The following is a 20,069-nucleotide window of genomic DNA, read 5'->3' as shown; positions in this document are numbered from 1 at the left end:
GGGTGGCTCGGTCAGTCGAGCATCCGACTTCGGCTCAGGTCATGGTCTCGTGGCTCGTGAGCTCGAGCCCCACGTCGGGCTCTGTGCGGACAGCTCACAGCCTGGAGCCTGCTTAGATTCTGTGTCTCCCTCTCTCTCTGCCCCTCCCCCACTCGCGCTCTGTCTCTCTCTCTCTCTCTCTCTCTCAGAAACAAATAAACATCAGAAAAAATTTTTAAGTAAAAAAATAAATCAACATCACCTCTCTCAGAACCACTTTGTATAAAGATTAGCAAAATCTATACCAAGCACACGGCATAGTGCCTGACACAGTCCTATGTGCTGACAAATAGTAGCTCACCTTTTTCGTAATAGCAGCTAATGTGCAAAGGCCTCTATGGCCAGGCACTGAACTAGGCCCTACACGCACGCGTGCACACACACACACTTCCCTGCAACCCTACATGGGTGCTATTATCACATCTAACTTACAGACAAGAAAACTGAGGTACACAGAGATTAGAGCAATTTGCCAAAGGTCGCGCTGCAGAAAAAAACAAATCGCAGGCCAGGGTTCAATCCAAATTGAAGGTGCTTAACCAGCACACTGTGTGATTTCTCAACTCCAATAGCTGGGCAGCACTCACACCAGAAAGACGTACCTTCTTTTACAATTCGCGCTGACGTGGTTTTGGTGGTCATATTTCTGTGGCATGTGAGCAGGGTGCATCGATATGCATGCCCCCCCCACCGCCCCCCAGCAGGGGGGAGTGGGGAGGGCCTCGCAGGGGTCAGCCCTGTTTGCGGACTGGCCAGCGCTCCCTGGGCAGGTGGGCGCAGGCCGTCAGTGGCAAAGCAGCTGGGACCCAGGGCTAATATGCCCTCCCCTCAGTGCTGCTGCTGCACTCAGGACAAAGAGTCCTCGCCAATCTGCAAGGTCACAGGTATGAGGAGCACAGAGGCAGTGGGGAGGGGCCCTGTTCCAGGGGAATAAGTGTTTGCTTGTAAGGCTTACAGGGCACAAAGCTCTGGCCACTGCCTCAATTCCTGCAGGGAAGGATACCACAAAGGGCCACTGGAGGGGCCAGCCTTGTGAGGCAGAAGGAAGCCACACACACACACACACACACACACACACACACACAGCACATGAACAGGTACAACAAAGTGAAACACTTTAAGCTGAATTTATACCAAACACAGTCAAAGAAAACCAGCGGGTTTCTGAAGCCAAATCACATCCCTAACCGTGTTCCTGGAAAACACAAAAATGCACAAACTTTGGAAAATGGATAACAGTGCTCTGTCTTGCTTTTCCGACACTGACAAATGGTCATCCGCCCTTCCTTCCGCAGCCTCTGACCTTACCAGACCATCTTGGTTCCGATCCTGGGGTTTCTTAAAGTAATGAGTCAACAGCACATTGAACTGCTGGCTCCATTCTATTTTCAGGCGACTTAAGCCCAACTGGCTCATGTCTAATGTTACAGAGCTTCTCGTTAAAGTAAGCAAAAAAAATAAATAAGAATAACACATTCAAATGAAAAAACGGAAGAAGAGCCGTAACACTAGACATTCTCCCCTGGAGGAAACGCGAGCAGAAACAAGGTTTTCAACAGCCTGTGGTGTATCATCCAACATTAGCACGCAGGCGCACACACACACACACACACACACACACACGCTCCCTGGGCCCTTAGGCTCCAAACTTAGGAGGGAATTTCCAAGAGTGCTGGCTTCTTTGACAGCCCGGAAGGAGTGCAACACAGGTCCATCTCCAACCTAGAAAACCATAGCTGGAGGCCAGAGGAGGCACAACCTCTTCAAAGGCTTCCAACTCCAAGGAACCGACTGCCACATCTGGGTCCATTTCTCTGTCAGCAAACACCACATGATGCAGGGCAAGTGAGAATTTGAGAAACTATCTCATTAGGATGGTCGACCAACAGCTGAACAGACATGCTCGGGACAGAGGCAATAGAATATGGTGGCTCAAAGCCTCAAGGCCCTGGAATGACAGCCCAGTTCACCCCCTCCAGGGGTGGGAACAGAAGCCACCCTGTGCATATGGGGAGGCCATAATGAATCAGCACGAACGCAGTGAGGGCTAAGCATTGGGTGGCTATCGACACCCACACCCATCTCCATCACCAAACCCAAGAGTGAGCTTCAGTATAAGAGAAGGCAAAAGGTTTGGGGCACCTGGGTGGCTCAGTTGGTTAAGTCTCTGACTTTGGCTCAGGTCATGATCTCGTGGTTCACGAGTTCAAGCCCCGCTTTGGATCCTCTGTCCCCCCGCTCTCTACCCCTTCCCTGCTCGCTTGCTCCCTCTCTCAAAAATAAACATTAGAAATATTTAAAAAAAAAAAAGAGAAGGCAAAAGGTGACCTAAGCCCACAGATTCCAAGTACTGATCATCTAAACAAATGGAATTTTCTGTCAACAGCAGAACATTTTAGAGAGGAGAAAAGATCCAAATCTTTAAGACTACAAATGCATCACGAGAGTAGAAAACAGCCATAGTAAACAAGAACCTTTCATTATTTTGTTCTAGACAAACAAAACGGTAAGCTACATTTTGCATTCCTTTTGTTTCTTTTTTTTTTTTTTAATATTTGATAATACGGCCATTAAAAATAATCTCTAAAAGTCTTTGCTGAGCGTCAGAATGAGACAGCTGGGATACAGGCACGAGGAAATGTTTAATCTTGTCATTTTGTGAAAGGAATTCATATTCATAATTAATGATGCTTTTGTCCACGCCAGAAAGAAAATCTAAAGGCTCAACTATGCTTAAGTAAATTCTACCCAAGCCAACTGCAATGCAATTTTATAAAGTATAGAGCAACAGGGAAGAACAAGATTTTATGAGCTGTGAACATAAAGAAAAGGACTAACATACTTCAAGGAAGAAATTGGCTTAAAAATAAGAATTTCTGAAAGGTGGCTGCATTTTTTTTCTCATCCATAAAAGAAACAGTAATAGAAATTTTTTAAAGTTTATTTTATTTATTTTGAGAGAGAGAGCACGGAAGGGGCAGACACACACACACACATACACACAGAGAGAGAGAGAGAGAGAGAGAGAGAGAGAGAGAGGGAGAATATCCCAAGCAGGCTCCACTGTCAAAACAGAGTCTGATGTGGGGCTTGAACTCATGAATGGCGAGATCGTGACCTCAGCCGAAATCAAGAGTCAGACACCGAACTAACGGGGCCACCCGGGCTCCCCAGTAATTGAAAATTTTAACATCCTAAGAAAAAGCATCACTACGTGTATTTGAAAGACTCCGTAATTTTGTTTCTGAGTCTGCCAGACAGACACCACCAGGTACAGAATCAGGACCACTGTTATCAACCCAAAACATCAACGAAAAATAACCAAGATGGGCAGATAAACTACAAAATTAGCTTTGGCTTAAGAGGCACCTTTATGCAGATATCAACAGACAAGTAGAAAAACCAAAACCTTATATACTAGTGAAACATTTGAAAGAAATTTCCTTAAAGATAACTTTTTTCACTAAAAATAGACTGTTGAGAGCTGCTGAAGAAATAGACATGAGGCAAGTCGGTGTTAAAGTAAAACCTAAGTGCATTCATTCAACAAAGGCTTATCTAGCAACAACCATGCTGGGGGCTCAGGGTATAAGGATGAAAAAAATACAACACACCGGCAGACCCTAGGGGAGGAGAACGGACAAGATAGGGATTACGTGCTTAATGCATATGGGTTTTTAGTTTTTGTGGTAAAATATACCTAACATAAAATTTAGCATCATAATAATTTTTTAATTAAGATTTTTTTTTTTAGAGCAGTTTTAGGTTCATAGCAAACTTGAGGAGGAGAGACAGATTTCCCATATACGTACCCGCATGTCACCACAAATGCATAGCTTCCCCATTATGAATATCCCCCAATCAGAGTGGTACGTTTGTCATAAGCGATGAATTTGTTCTGGTACATCATTATCACCCGAAGTCCGCAGTTTATTTTAGGGTTCACCCTTGATGTTGGACATTCTATGAACTTGGACAAATGTATAATGTCGTGTATCCATCATTATGGCATCACACAAGAGTATTTTTACTGCCCTAAAAATCCTCTGTGCATTATAGCCATTTTTAAGGGTACAGTTCAGTGCCATTAACATATATTCCCATGGTCTTACAACCATTGCCACCGTCCATCTCCACAACTTTTTCATCACCCTGGTGCAGGGTTTAATGCTTTGGGGACTAGACAGGGGTGGCGGTTGTCCAACACTATAAATAAGCAAAATGCCCCGAATTTAAAACAGTTTTATGTTATGTGAATTTCATCTCAATTAAGAGAAAAAGAAAAGCCGTGTTGGACACACCAGAGCGCTAATGTCATCAGTGGGGGAGTGCTTGCCTTGAAGAAGCTCACAGATTAGTAAGATAATGGTGATGGCCAGGCAGAGCACAGGTTCTGGGCTCGGAGCAAAGCGGGGCAGCCTCTAACCCGCTTCAGGACCGAGAAAAGGGTTCCCAGAGGGGAAATGGCCGGAGAGAAGCCTTACAGGATCAGCCAGGGTCTGTGTGAGGGAAGGAAAGGAACATTGCGAGTGTTTGCCAAGGCAAAGAAAGTGATAGATTCCACTGACCCAGGGCACGCGGGAGACAACTAAAAATCTCAAAATTCATTTTTAAAAAATAGTAACTATGTCAGGTGATGGGTTCCTTGATTAACTTAATTATGGTCATCACTTCACAATAAAGAAGTATATGAAATCATCATGTTGTACACCTTAGGATAAAAACACAAACTAATTATATAGTTTTTATTTGTCAATCATGCTTCAGTAAAGCTTGAAAAAAAAAAAACAAAAACGGATTTGAGTTACCATTACAAAACCCCAAATCTAATAGCAATATAATAAAATAATAATACTTATAATTACATGTAATATTTGTAATATGTAAATATTCATTTACAAACAAACAAACTCTAATAGTGCTAAACAAAATAATAACAAAGCCCAGAGAATAAAGGGAAATTTTAAAATGTCCGAAGTCTCTCGAGGGGAAAAACAGGGCCGTAAATGGTCTAGAGGCATGCGCAGAGGTTGGGGACAGAGAGGTAGGAGACAGGGCAAGCAAAGGTGGAATCAGACTCGAGCACTGGTGTCCAAGAAGAAGCCGAGGAGACACCCGACTGACATGGGCAGGACCCCCAGAAATTATGTCAGATGGGAGCACTTGACCTTGTGTCATGGCCATCTGGGGCTTTTCCAGCCACACCATCGTGTGAGCTCCATGATCACCCTGACAGGAAGGCACGGTGAATCCGAATGTCCCTGAACAGATGACAAAGCTAAGGTGTGTGTGATCGGACAGACCCACCAAAGCCACACAGCTGTGACCGGGCAGCACGGACCTCAAGCCAGCCTCCTGACCCAGGTTCTGCCTTGGCCAAGCCACCTCTCTGTGAAGGAGGCAGGAACGAAAACCCTCCATTCATTTCCATCACTGTTCTTATTAGATTTAATCTTTTAAAAATACGATGCATATTTTCACACTGGGAAATGACCTTCTGCTAAAAAGGAGCCATCTTCTTTGGTAAGATATGGACTCTTCACAAAATTTTATCCACAACTTAGCACAGGGGTCGTTTCTCAAGTGACACAACTACACAGACTGTCAAATGTCTAAAATCAAGACGTGGTTATAAATAACCTCAAACCTTAACTGGAATAAGCTCTCCACAACTGCCTCAAGAATAGGCACAGCCACATCCATTAAAACACCAGAAAAGCAGGGCTCAGTGCTTCTCCACCGGGGAAGTTTGAACCCCCAGGGGACACTGGGCAATGTCTAGGTATATTTTTGGTTTTCACAACCGGCAGATGGGAGCCAGGGATGATGCCAAACAGGACGGTCCTCATGACAAAGAATTTTCCAGCCCCAAATGTCAATAGTGCCAAGATTAAGAAATGCTGGTCTAAATTCTGAGGTTGTTCTATATATGCAGCTGACCTCTGAGGTGGAAAGAATGGGAGACTGAGCACAGAGCGGATATACACTCCAGGCTCTGCTGCTTCAAAGTCCTGTGACATGTGAACCTGGTCACTTCAAGTCACCAAGCTGGTTGCCCTTGTTTGCAAAATGGGGTTGCTTCCCCTCCCCAAGATAAAGCAGCTGAGGGGCCAGCTGAGTGTTTCAACAGGTAGGAGGGCCTTAGTCAATCCCCAAGGCCATGGCTGGACTAAGATCCCCACCACCTGTGACAGGCAAAGGCTCTGGGGGATCCCACTGTTTCTGAAGGACATACACACCCAGTATTTGCTTTGTACAAACACATTTGGAAAAACAAATGTCAGAGCAGCAGGCGCCCATCTATACAAGGTTAGGGTCAACCTTACTCTCCTTCAATGTCATGCAGCAGGAATCTGTTCACGGGCAGTGGGAACCCGGGGCTGGGTATCTGCCATCTCCCAGATGTGGCCCCACCTGTCACCATTATTGACCAATGGGCCTCAACCGGGAGGTCAGGGGGTAGGTGCAGATGGCTCGTGAGTTCCTCCAGTTCTCGTACAAGCCATCTTGCACTTGGCTTTAAACCGTATTATCCAAATGAAGTATTGCTCTCATAATCAGCATCCGCCTTTCAACCAGCACAGATGGCAACCGCGTGCTTAAATGGCAATTCAAGGGCTAAAATTTGGGCAAGCTCTCCAGGATCTCTGATCCGGTTCTCTGGGCAGATTCTGAGAGAGAGAGAGGTCAGGAAATGCAGGAAGTGGGGGACCATGTGCAAAGCTGAAGGTCTTTTGTCTGCTATCAAGCCTTTCCAACAAATCAAGCTAAAGCCCACGTCAGCCCAGCTTGTCCATCATTCCCAAAGAGAAGCTTGCAGATCACCAGAACGGGAAGAAGGTTCCATTTTGGCCATCTCCTCCAAAATTCTTCTGTATTTTACCAGATACCTTTGGCCACCTTTGGATAATTGTGCTATCCTACTACTGACAATCACATGGAAACAGTACCCAGTGAGGTCTCTTTCTGCCTTAGCAGAAATAGCATTTTTTTAAAAATTTGTAATCACTCAGCTTTCCCCCCCTCTCCTTATTTTAAAGGGGGAAGACGCAGCATTGTATTCAACTGTGAAATGCGCTCAGATGCAGCTCTAAAGGAGAGGTACCACCCAGTGGCTGGATATTAGTTTCCATGGTAACCAGGGTCCCTGGGCCCTGGCACACACAGCAGAAATGCCGCAGATTTCCACAGCAGTATCTTTTACTAGAAAGAAGAGTCCCGTGGCAATTTTACACATTTGGGAATGAAAAAACATATTGTGTGTGCGCACGGGTGCATGTGTGTGTGCACGCACGCACGGATGGAGATATAATTTGCAAAACTAAGACAACGCAGACAAAAAAAAATCTAGTTATTCTTACAGATAAATGGGCTTATGTCAAATATAACAATATATTTTCGCTTAAAATATAAGCAAAACAGCCCCCCCCCACACACAGACACACACACACACACACACACACACACACACACACAGAGCTGAAAGAAAACAAAAATATCTTCCATAGAAAAATGAAGGACTGAAAGAGTGGAAAATGGCTTTGGAAAACCAGTTGACCAAGGATCCTGCAGAAACAAATAAGTGAGCAAAAATCTTTACAAATAATCGACTGAAAGCACAGAAGAGATTTTTTTTTTTTCACAGCCCATGTTATTTTCTACTTGAGTGCCCTCAGCATTAAACCAAGGGACGGAGTGAACAAGCAGACTGCCATGCGGCTTTCAGAGGAAACCAAGAGACAGAAAGCCCTGTGCTAGAAAGAATCCTCCCCAGGAGCCCCTTCTGAGCTGAGTGGACTTGGGCAAGTGATCTCATCTCCCCTCCAGGAGATTCAGCGTGCCCCATGAAAATGAAAAAGTCCCACCAGACACTAGATGGTCTATAAGAAAAAACCCTGTCCCATCTTAAAAATCAAAGACCACTGGGTTAGGCTAAAAAACAAAACAAAACAAACTCCAGATAATTCTCAATTCAGGCCAGAGATAGGTTTCTAAAGGTAGTGTACAAAAATCTAATTTCTTTAAAATGTATCAGAAGAATGTATGGCCAGATTTGGGGGACGGAAGAGTATCCTTTTGAATAGTCTTTATTCTCTGAGTGATTTCCCAATATCAGTTTTCCCTTACAGCAGAGCACATGTGCCCAAAGTGAAAACCTTAGTTCAAAGAGTTTCCGCATCTCCTGCAAGTTTCAGGCAGGGTCTTTATCAAAGGGAGGGGAGAAGAGATGGCCACGCAATCCATCAGGCAGAACAGACTCACTAGTATTTTTTGACAACTTCAAGTGTCTTCACGTTTGTTCACCATACATTCCAAACGGTTATTTTTATCTGAGGTGGGCAGACCAAACCAAGTTCACGACTCTAAGGCAAATGATCTTTCACAAAAAAGCACTGTTGAGAAGAGAAGAGAAGAGAAGAGAAGAAAAGGAAAAGGAAAAGGAGAAGGAGAAGGAGAAGGAGAAGGAAAAGGAAAAGGAAAAGGAAAAGGAAAAGGAAAAGGAAAAGGAAAAGGAAAAGGAAAAGGAAAAGGAAAAAAAGAAAAAATTGCCTCATCTGTATGAACTAAGATAATTGCATCCTTCCACGAATGCTAATCGATATTTTACCGAAGTAACAACGGCACATTTGTGTGCGGCAGCAGGATGGGGTGGAGTATTACTTATTAAGCCAAAACAAAAAGCAAAGGGAAAGAATTAGGATGGAGAGGAGGGAGGGCAAGGGGGGAGAATCCTTACTGCTTGTGTACAAAGCGCAGACAGCCCAGCAAGCTGGAAGGGATGGAACTGCTGAGCAAACCACTTCATTATGTAAACTGCCTAACGACACAAATAACAACGCTGCACAGATCGACCCAGTCACCCATAAAAACACACATCCTCTCCACGCCTGGACCTTCCTCTCCGCTGCCGCCACTACCACCACTGTGTCGTTCACCAGCGTTTATTAAGGCTGCGGAGGTTAGACAGAACACAGCACACATCATATTCAAGCATCATCTGGGAAAATACACTGGAGCAAAACAGGGTGACACCACTGAACTGAGCAAGAACGGGTGCTTCTCTTGGTTAGCGGTAGGATGAGCCTTAACAGGACACACGGGTGTCCGAATTCCACCCCAGGCTCTCCCTGTTACAGGATTTCAGGATTCTGGGGACTCCCTGCTCTGGACAACCCAGGAGGTGCTTCCCTTACAGTGGGACTCAGGTTAGTGTGTTTCAGGCTAACACACACTAACTACCGTTTCAAGTGTCATTTTGGGAAGACAGTGAAAAGCCAGACACTGCACAGGCAGGACACCGGCTGACCACGATGAGACACCCCATCCCTGGCAACTGTTGCTACCCAACCAAAGATCAATAAGGAAAGGCCACTTGTAGAGCGGGGAACTGTACTGTTCTCAAGCATCAGTTTTAACATCGAGAAAACATCAACAGGATCACAAAGGAGGGATTTCACCGTATCACCAGCAAGGCTGGGTTCACGATCCCAAACCTACCGGAAAATGGGAATGTGCTCACCGAAATAATCGCAGATATTAGCACCTACCTCTTAACCCCTTCAAGCAAAAAACGGGGAGGAAAAAAGGAAGATTTTTTTTTTAATTCATAAAATAATGATACTTAATAAACATATGAATTCCTTTGAGTCCTTACCTACAGCATAATTTGTAAAAGAAAAAAAGACTTAAAATACCCATGCCTTCCTACTGTCTGACTTTCATATAAAGCAAATCAAACAAAAATCACTTTTAAAAATGGAAAATGGTAAGACAAACTCCACATTCATAAGACCATTTTTAAAATGTTGTTTTGGGACGCCTGGGTGGCTCAGTCGGTTGAGTGTCTGACTCTTGATTTTGGCTCAGGTCATGATCCCAGGATTGTGGGATCAAGCCCCATGTTGGGCTCTGCACTCAGCATGGAGCCTACTTGAGATTCTCCTTCTCTCTTTCTCTCTGCCCTTCTCCCCCACTCATGCACTCTTTCTAAAAATTAAAAAATTAAAAATTAAATTAAAAAATAATAAAAAGTTGTTTTGTCCTAAGCAGAATATGTAGGATTAAACGTACTGTGGTCACGAATTAAAGCGACGCAAGGTCTATCAGAGTGGAAAAGCATCAAAATAATGAAACCCACAAGCAGGATGTGCATTTATGAACCCACTTAAAAAGACATTATATTTTTTTATGTCCCTTCTTAGTAAGTCAAAGGCAACTCCAAAACCTCTTTAGGAGATGGAGAACTTATATCCCGAAGCTGTTTACATAATAGGCAACACTTTTTAGCTAGGTTGAATATTATCATAAATAGCAGCAAATTAGAAATTTTTCATTTGTCCCTCACGTAAGATTGAGACTACAAGAGGTATTAAATACAAACACAGATGTATACGCACTCCTCCACATGTACACATTTAAGTATGGAGTGGCTTGAGAAGCTGACAGAAGTTCCTGAAGCAACACCAAAGCTATCCGAGGTTGAGGTACCACCACAGCCCTCAGCTAGGTTGCAAGTTATATATAATTAAAATGAATTAAAATCCAAAAAAAATGAGAAATTCAGTTCCTCAGTTACACCAGCCACATTTCAAGAGCTCAATGACCACGTGTGGCTTGTAACTCCCACATTGGACAGGGAAAGGTAGAACATTTGCAGCATCACACGGAACGGCCTGGCCCCGAATGAAGGCTCCACAGGGCCAGGACCCCATGGCATACATGAGAGCCGTCGAGTCCTGGCACTGGGCCTGCAATTAAAGGGAAAACAGACAAAAAAGAAATTCGAGAGAAAAGGTGACTTTGTCTTTGCCGGGCCAATTTCCCACTTCAGCCAAATACAAATGTTCTTATTCTTCCGAGCTCTGTTCTACTCCCCACCACACCCACCAGCATCCTAGCAGGGAGAATTCAAAATGTCAACTACCAGCAGAGGCAAAATTTGCTTAGGGTTTCCTCAGCATAATTCATGTGAATCAAAATCAAGTTCGAAACCCTGAAAATGAAAAGCAGTGGAGAGTTTCTAGGTCATCTTCTATACAGCATGCCTAAACTCATGTTTAAAAATATGAGAGAATACAGCAGCTGGTCCATCCACCCTGTACGCTAGGAAGTGTTTTGTCTTATGAAATTTTTCAACAAATCAGCAACTGTTTCCCGGGCACTTAAGACATGCCAGGCTCAAAAAAAAAAAAAAAAAGACATGCCAGGCTCCAGGAAATCAGAGCTAAGGTGCCCCAACTACGGCCATATACAGTTTCCAAGCAAAATTAACCCCTGCCAGGTTTCCACAAGACTTTTTATCCAGGCTCCACAGATGCTTTATGCCAGACTCCTTTTTTTCTCCTATTATCTATAAATCCTCAGAATAAGATCATCAGAAAAATTAATATATGATCCTTGAATTTTTTTTTTTTTTAGAAAAAGGCTCAGCTCTTAAAGAAAAATCACAACTAAGCTCGTTTCTCAAATATTTGTAAGTTCCCTCTTTTCCTAAAGGCATTAAAATCCCAAAGACAACAACCAAAAATAATAGTTTGTGATCCACAGCCATATCTAGAGATTAGCAGATTGCAGTTTTAGACATCTTTATTTTTAATCAGTGAGTAAGTTTGTCGACATTCCCTTAAGGTCATATTCAAAGAATATTCAGTTCCAGGCCTGTGAGAAGGGCTTGATGACTTTTTAAAAATAATTAATTCCCTCTTCCACCTCCGGTTTGTGGCTAAGAAGCTTCCTAGGTAGAAATCATAAGGTTCTAATTACGTGAAAGGGTCTGTCTGACTTGAACACCAAAGTCAATCCAGAAGTTAAGGGCTAGTGAAATTCTAAACAACCTAGTTAAAATAAAACTTGGGGGCAAACAGAACCAGTCTGGCTGCCTCTTGAAAACAGCTTCCCAGTACCTCCTCTCCTAGAAGGAAAGGTTCCGGCTCTTCCCTGGGCTCCGTCTTTCACCCACCTGCCCCTTCCTGTGACCGCATCGAGGAATTGCTAGGCCCTCTTCAGCTACTGAAATATCAAGTCACACATTCCACCAGACTCGACCTCAAGGAGAGGTCATCAAAACTTGAATTCTGAATCCCCAAGTGGAATCTGACCAAGATCCCACCCCACTAGCCTCCCACCGGCCACAAGGACAGCCCTCCTCACCCAGATCCACTGAGGGCACCGTGGGAGTGTGGTAACTGCGACACGCACTCGGTCGTTCATTCAGACGCTGTCTGCACCTGGCCCAATGCCAGACACTGGGCATCTAGGTGCCTGGGCTCCTCAGAGAGGAGCAGGGTGCAGGCCTATCCTGGAGGGGCCTGCGTTCTGGTGGGGAAACGGTAAGGACACAGTGAGGTGCACCTGCCGGCCGCAGCAGGTACCACAGAGGTCCCGAGGCCTGAGGTCTCACTCTACCTTGTGGGCAAAAGTGTCACTGGTGATGTGACTGTTTACCCGGCTCTTGGAAGACGAGCAGCAAATCCTCAAGCATCTCAAGGAGGCGGACGGGGTGGAGTGAGAAGGACATTCCAGATCTGGAATGCACATGTCCAGCAGACATGGATCAAAGGTCTTAAGAGTTTCAGGGAGCCATGAGCATTTCTTTGTGGGTGGAACTGCCAGCCCCTGGCAGAGAGGGCCCCGGACAGGTGGCTTATGGCAGGAGGCACAAACCTCGCCGGGGAGTAAAATCTCCTGAGGAACTTAAAAAAAATCTGAGATTCCCAGGTCCTACCCAGTTATTCTGATCCCACAGGCAGGGCCCCGAAATCTGTCTTTTGAAACAAACTTCCTGGGTGATTATGATCCACGCAGCCAGATGCGGAGACCCTGGCATTTAACAAAATATATACTAAACACACGCAACATATTTGCAAAAACCACTAAGCCACAGAGGTTTTCTTCACGGACACACAGAACCTTGGCAACCCAGGCTCCCTGATTAAGGCACATCTCCCAACAGTCTGGATCTAGGTGGTGGTCCAAAAGTTCCAGCTTCCCTCCACCTGCCCTCGGGGACACGCAGCAGCAGCAGCAGCAGCAGGTCTGGGGTGGGGGAGGGGAGCCTTATTTTTCTCTTCTAACCCTCCCTTCTCCATAGTCCTGTGCTTAACTTTGCTTCCTCCACTTCCTGACTCCAGAGCAAAAATTGGAAACTCTAAAGATAGCCTTGCGGAGAGAATTTAGACTGTCCAACTTCATTCATATTTTATGAATTTAATAGGACCAAATGAGGTTTAAAACCATTGAATATTAGAACTAAGAAAGAGGACTTGTGACCATCCAGGACTCTACGTCCCGGGAAAACCCCTTTTATAGTTGGGGAAATTAAAGCCCAGAAAAGCCAAATATACCGTAGTTCTCCCCCTTATCCATGGTTTTGCTTTCCGTGGTCTCAGTCAGCGGCGGTCTAGAAGCAGGTGGCCCTCCTTCTGACAAAGCGTCAGAAGGTCCAACGGCAGCCTAACGCTAGGTCGCAGTGCCTACGTCATTCACCTCACTTCATCTCATCACGTAGGCATTTTATCACCTCCCATCATCACAAGAAGAAGGGTGCGTACAGGACAAGAAGATATTCTGAGAGACAGAAAGGCCACATTCACATAATTTTTATTACAGTGTATTGTCAGGATTGTTCTATTATTAGTTTTTGTTGTTCACCTCTTACTGTGCCTGTTTTTATTTATTTATTTTGAGAAAGAGAGAGTGGAGGAGGGGAAGAGAAAGAGGGAGAGAAGAGGATCTTAAGCAGGCTCTGTGATGTCAGCGCAGAGCCTGAGGTGGGGCTCAAGCTCACGTACCATGAGATCTTGACCTGAGCCAAAATGAAGAGTCTGACGCTTAACTGACTGAGTCACCCAGATGACCCTTACTGTGCCTAATTTATAAGTTAAACTTTATCACAGGTATGTATGTATAGGAAAAAACAGTCTATACAGGGTTTGGGACGATCTCCAGTTTCAGGCATCCACTGAAAGTCTTGGAACGTATTCCCCCGTGGACAAGGGGGCGCTATTATAATTTACTCAGGGCGGCATAGTTGGCAAAGCCAGAAGACACAACTGGGCATCACAGCTCCCAATCTTGGTTATTCCAAGGTGCTACACAGATCCTTTTAGTACATTCAGGATCAAGTAACTTGAAAAGCAAATATAAGCTTATACTAAATCCAGGAGCTCCTTACATAAGGAATTGTAATTTAATGGTCAAAATTTAGGCTCTGGGCCAGACTCCTTTTACCACTAACTGGCCATGTAACTTCGGTTTAAGTCAAGTTCTCTTCATCCCGATTTTATCACCGAAAATGGAGATCGTGAGCACCTATCTCACGAGCCGTTGTGAGAATTGACTCCGCATACGTGATGTACTTAGAACAGAGCCTGCCCACATTACTAGTCAATAAAGGTTCGCTATCATGATTTCCAATCTCGAAACCACGCCCACTTTTTTAAGTGATGTACAAAGGCTTTTGGACATTAAAGATGATCTGGTCGGCCGGGAATCCATTTCCTTTCTTCATAAAATCTTAAAACTCCTCACTCTGGGTTTGGTGTATCATTATCTAAACAGCCCTGAGATGGTTTTTCAGAGCTATAAAGTAATTACCCAGGCACACAGAGGCAGCCAAAAATGAAAGTCACATAGCATTATGCACTTCAAGGCCCTTGCTGACATAAGCAAACAATGCAGTGCTGCGCAGGGCCAGTGCTAAGGCGGAGGGTCTCATCAGCTCGGTACCCCTGCCTTCCAGTGAAACAGGGAGCAGGGCCCAGTGTGCAAGGCACACTCAGGCGCAGGAGTGCTATTCCCCCAATATGGTGCCTCTGCTGCCCAAGACTGAGAAGCACGTGAACACAACCCGGTAGTCCTTTTCTTTTTATTTTTAAGTAACTCAGACAACTGCATACCAGTCAGTTCAAACATTTCTCAACTCCTATAATAGGCCATTTGCTGGTCCATTATGGACACGAAGAAGATGGGGACCCTGCTCCACAAAGTCTGGCATTCCATGCATAGCAAGTGCCTAGACGGTAATTCTTTGCGGCCAGTAATACGGGAAAAGGTGTACTTTCATGTTAAATACAAAGGTGTACTTTCATACTAAATGCAAACTGTATATTCATCCAAGAGTGCAAAAATCCACAAAACATGAAACTGTACTATGTATTATGGTGTTAATAAACCCTTAAATTCCATTATAGTTTAATTATTAACCTACACACATTATAATACCAACTTATACACGTTTGCGTGACAGACAAAATCGAGTTCTAACGTATTTCCACATTCTCTTTAACAGTAGTTATATAATGATTAGAGTAATTTTGCTCCTATAGTGAATAGCTTTAAAAGTTTTTCCTAAATACATTATATTAATAGCTAGTGCAAAATATTCGCTAAAAAGGATAGAGGAATTTCAGAGCTTTGGGAGATAATACGGAATGCTAGTATTTTGGAAACCAGGGGCATGCTAACTTGAGATTCTGGATACCTGACCAAAAGAGATGCGCTTAACTTCCCTTCTAACACTTCCAGCAAGAAGGACTCAAAAAACACTTCGAGAAGCTCTAAGCAAAAAACTGGACTTCGTAGAGGGCAGATATCAAACTGCAAACCACATTAGAGTTACAGTCTGTAATGACATCAAATCCAAGTAGATCTGCTGCTGACCAAAACCGTTTGAAGCATTTTCTATAGATTGTTTCCATGGAGATGCACACACTATTAAAAACAGGTCATACATAAATCTCCCAAAGGATGTATACATGGGCATCAATTGCTGAGTGCCTTGTAAAAGCAAATAAATGGAGATACCCTAAATTTCCATCAACTGAAGAATGAGAAAATCCTTCTGTTTCCAGACTATGAAATTCCATTTGGGCACTAGAAAGGACAAGGCAGATCCACAGGTATGGACGTGGAAAGAGAACTACAATATACTGTGGAGTACAAGCATGAGAACATGTTCCTTATGGGCTACCTTTAGATCACCCAGATGTACTTTATTCCACATACCATTCTACATACTGTTCTGCAACTAGCTTTTTTCCTCCCGGATGCATTTATGTATACAAAAAAAAAGTATATATAGGACGCTTACTCCAGTCACTGCAAGGGGGTACTGGGAGGGTGGATTTTACTTTACACATTTTGTTCTATGAATTTTTTAAACAAAAGCACGTGTTCCAGGTTTTTCAATTTGTAAGTAAAATATAACTTAGTAAAAATCACTTCTGATGCTTATGGAACATACAAGAAGCACCTCCGTGCTTCTCTCTTACCATCTCCATAAAATACCCCTTCTTTGTTATCGACCACACCCTTTTTAGGTCACGGGAGAGTTCTCACACTCAAGGGAAAGTTATTTTCCCCCAGTGCACATGGACACTAGAGATGGCGAGATGTCAAGTATTCTGGCATCGCTAAAAATGACCTGAAATCAAGTGGTTTAAAAATATATCAAAGCGAGAGTCTGTTCACTGTGACATTAGTTGTCTTCTGTCGAGTACATCACCTCCAAACTCTGACTCTTACCTCTGTCACCACCAGAGAGGCTATTTGCGTTCTTTCCCCACAGATGATTGCTCTGTTTTTCTTCCCTGCAACCAGGAGATGTGCAGGTCCCCCTGGTTTCCTGCCGAGAACCACTCCAGGGAGCAGCCTCTGCAGAAACCCTGGCTCCTTGCTGCAAGCAATTATGAGAAATCAGGGGATGCTGCTTTATTCCATCCTTTAGGGTCCAATCAATAATTCAATATTAAAATAGAAGACCTGATTAAGGATCACAGAGCCTCAAAAATGCAATATCAGCTATCTAAGTTCTTTAAAATAGTAGAGCAATTCTTTTAAGAAATACACATTCTGATGGCTATTCTAGAAAGACAAGTCCAGTTCTGGATATCGCTGGAGAAAATATAAAACAGACTCAAAAACACTTAACAGTGGTGATTATGGCCTTAAAGGTTATAGAATGTTTAGAACATGCATGTATGAAGAAGACTATAACGGACACACGTCAACTAGGTCATCATCTTTTAAGGGATTAAGAAAGATACTAGCTAAGACCCATATCAAGCTGGCGAACCAGATCAAGTTCTTCAAACCACTGCTCTGATATCGCCATCACATTCTCCTAGGGAACCTTTCGAAACAGCGTTGGCATCTTGGAAATAAGGAGACAGAAGACCTCCCCTGGGAGGACTCTGGCTCCTGAACTGAGTACATTGCTCACGTTTCGATATTCCCCCAGCACACTGTCCTATCGCTAGTACTGTACCACGCATGTTACTTCCACACCGAAATCCTTTATTTGCACATCTCATTTCCCATCCCCCCACTCAACTGCAAGCCCTTCCAGGCCAAGGAGGATAAATAATATATTGGTTTTTGTGGTCCCATAATGGTACCTAACATATTAGCAGGTTTCGGGCTTCTTGAATGAATGAGAAGTGTCCTCACTGCACATTCATTTGAATATTTAATTTTTTTTTTTAACGTTTATTTATTTTGGGGACAGAGAGAGACAGAGCATGAACGGGGGAGGGGCAGAGAGAGAGGGAGACACAGAATCGGAAGCGGGCTCCAGGCTCTGAGCCGTCAGCCCAGAGCCCGACGCGGGGCTCGAACTCACGCACCGCGAGATCGTGACCTGAGCTGAAGTCGGGCGCTTAACCGACTGAGCCACCCAGGCGCCCCATGAATATTTAATTAAGTACCTACGGTAAAGGGGTACCTACTGAAACCCACTGGAGGTAGAGAGGTGTGTCAGAGAAGCTAAACCCTCGTGTGACTGAGGGCAACCCCTCAACACTTGCCCCCAACACCCACCTTTTCCAATGTTCCCATGACAATGAAGAGAACAGGCAGTGTAGAAGCAGACCCAGAAATATAAGGCAAAAAAAAAAAAAAAAAAAAAAAGAAAGAAAGAAAAGAAAGGGAGGAGAGCGTCCCTGGCTGGGAACGAAAAGGAAAGCACCCCTCTTTGAACAGAGGTCTCCACGTTACGGGTAATGTTGTCTTTCCAACAATGGCAGTGGATATAGGAGCTACCATTTTCTCCTTTATACACGTTTTTGTTATTCTTTTGTATGATTCAGTAGTCCCCGAAATTACTGAAAATTGGCACCACGGTCCCCTTTGTTCATTGATTTAATAAGCCGACTTTAAACACCTGCTACGTCGTAAGAACTATTTTTGGGGAGTTAAGACACGACCAAGTCACACTCTTCAGGGGTCTGCAGAAAAATGTGGGAGACACATCACCACATACGACGCACCAGCGCACCGCTTACACGAGGGCTCCTCGCAGAAAAATGGTCTACCCGAGCATTCTCACTGCCCGCTCCCCAGGGAGTAAGGTAAATCTTAGGACAACCCGTGTGAGGAGGGAAAAACAAACTGCAACCAGACACACGGTTCAAGGCTCTGCAGCCGGCATGTCATTAAAAGTGATCGAACTAACACGCCCAGCCACTTCCCGCAGAACCCGCGGTTCCTTTCCTTTAGTTTTCGTTCTTCTCACGTGCTTCCCCGTCCGGAGAACTGTTTGCAACTTCCAATAGGTGGAATCCCACAAAGTGTTCTAGGACGTGAAAACTAGGAGTCAGCTAAGCTCTGATAACTTAAGCTGTATCTCCTCGTGACGCCGCCCAAGGGTAAACAAAGAGGCACACGCTGAACTCGGTTCACGCTGGGCGCCATCCCTCCATCTGCTTACCACGTGTGTTGGTGGCCATGTCGGCCACTTTCTGAAAGGCGTCCAAGAAGGCAGCCGCTGCTACTACTGTGGTCCTAAAATGCAAACACATAACAAAAGCATGAGGAATGTCTCACGCTAGCAAATTCATTACAGCTCAAGGGTTAAAACCTCTGTGGAGAACTGAATGCAACCTTCTAGGAGAAACGACCCTGCTGGACGTGGACAACCACTGGCTTTGCAGGCCTACTTTTTTTCCCCACCCCCTTAGGAAGCATTTCTTCCCGATATTAGCGCACTCTCCCAAAAACACGCAGCTCATTCGGTGCCGCTCGGTAAATGCTGGCAAGTCTTCCCATCACGACACCTGATGGTGTAACACAATTACCAGGCAAAATTTCACAAAGGAGGAAAGACAAGTGTTTTTACCTAAATGAAAACCATCATTAAAAACTATAAACGGTATAAGTGGAAATAATTTTAGAGCAGGAAAACAGCATATAGACATGGACCGGGAGACGGAATCTTGGAGAGAGAGCCTCTACTTCAAATAATTCATTTTAGAGATGGGAAAACTGAGACAAGTAGAGTGACTTTCAAGATCACTAGTTTGGGGGCACCTCGGTGGCTCAGTCAATTGAGCGTCTGACTTCAGCTCAGGTCATGATCTCGCAGTTCATGAGTTCAAGACCCGCATTGGGCCTTCTGCTGTCAGTACAGAGCCCGTTTCAGATCCTCCCCCTCTCTCCCTGCCCTTCCCATCCTCCTGCTCTCTCTCTACCTCTCTCAAAAATAGACATTTAAAAAAAATTTTTTTAATTAAAAAAAAAAAAAAAATCACAAGTTCATCCCAGAACTGGAACTGGTAGCCCAGAAGGACACATAGTCCCATGCTCATCCCACTGCCAGATCAGATCCTGGCTATGTGACTCTTTCCCCCTAAATCCCATTTACAATGGAATTGAGACACCATTTTTTCAACCATAGAATGCTCTCTCGACTGCATCTTCTGAATTCCTCAAAGCTGACACCAGGGAGAAGTCACTACACTCATTTGCTGTCCTAGAAATTATTTTGAGTTCTTCACATCCTCTTGAGCACTCTGTGGTCTACTGGTTCCTAGCGCTGTGATCTAGCTGTCACCCCATGGAGAGGAAGCACCTCTCCACACCAGGGTCAAGGACAACGAGAACAAGCCAGCCTCAGGACTCACACACACACGGGACTCACAATCAAGCATGGAGCCTGAAGCTCATTTCCAAATATTTCACGTATGAATCTAATCTCTACTCAGCACTCCTAAGAATGCAGAGCTGTTGAAGGAAGAATGTGAGAATAAGAACTA

General features: G+C 44.4%; 1 protein-coding gene across 3 annotated transcripts in view; it reads right to left on the bottom strand.

The window, feature by feature from the left end:
• MTSS1 (MTSS I-BAR domain containing 1) overlaps positions 1 to 20,069 on the bottom strand; it is a 166,294-nt gene that overhangs the window by 118,399 nt on the left and 27,826 nt on the right. For all 3 annotated transcript variants that reach the window (XM_049633497.1, XM_049633498.1, XM_049633499.1), the window contains exon 3: positions 18,746 to 18,819. In XM_049633497.1, coding sequence (XP_049489454.1) covers positions 18,746 to 18,819 — 74 coding nt within the window. The remainder of the gene's footprint in view (positions 1 to 18,745; positions 18,820 to 20,069) is intronic.

Source organism: Panthera uncia, chromosome F2 (assembly GCF_023721935.1).
Source record: "Panthera uncia isolate 11264 chromosome F2, Puncia_PCG_1.0, whole genome shotgun sequence".
In the NCBI taxonomy this organism is placed as follows: domain Eukaryota; kingdom Metazoa; phylum Chordata; class Mammalia; order Carnivora; family Felidae; genus Panthera; species Panthera uncia.
The sequence above is the reverse complement of the archived record's forward strand: the minus strand, read 5'-3'. Positions and strand labels throughout refer to the sequence as shown.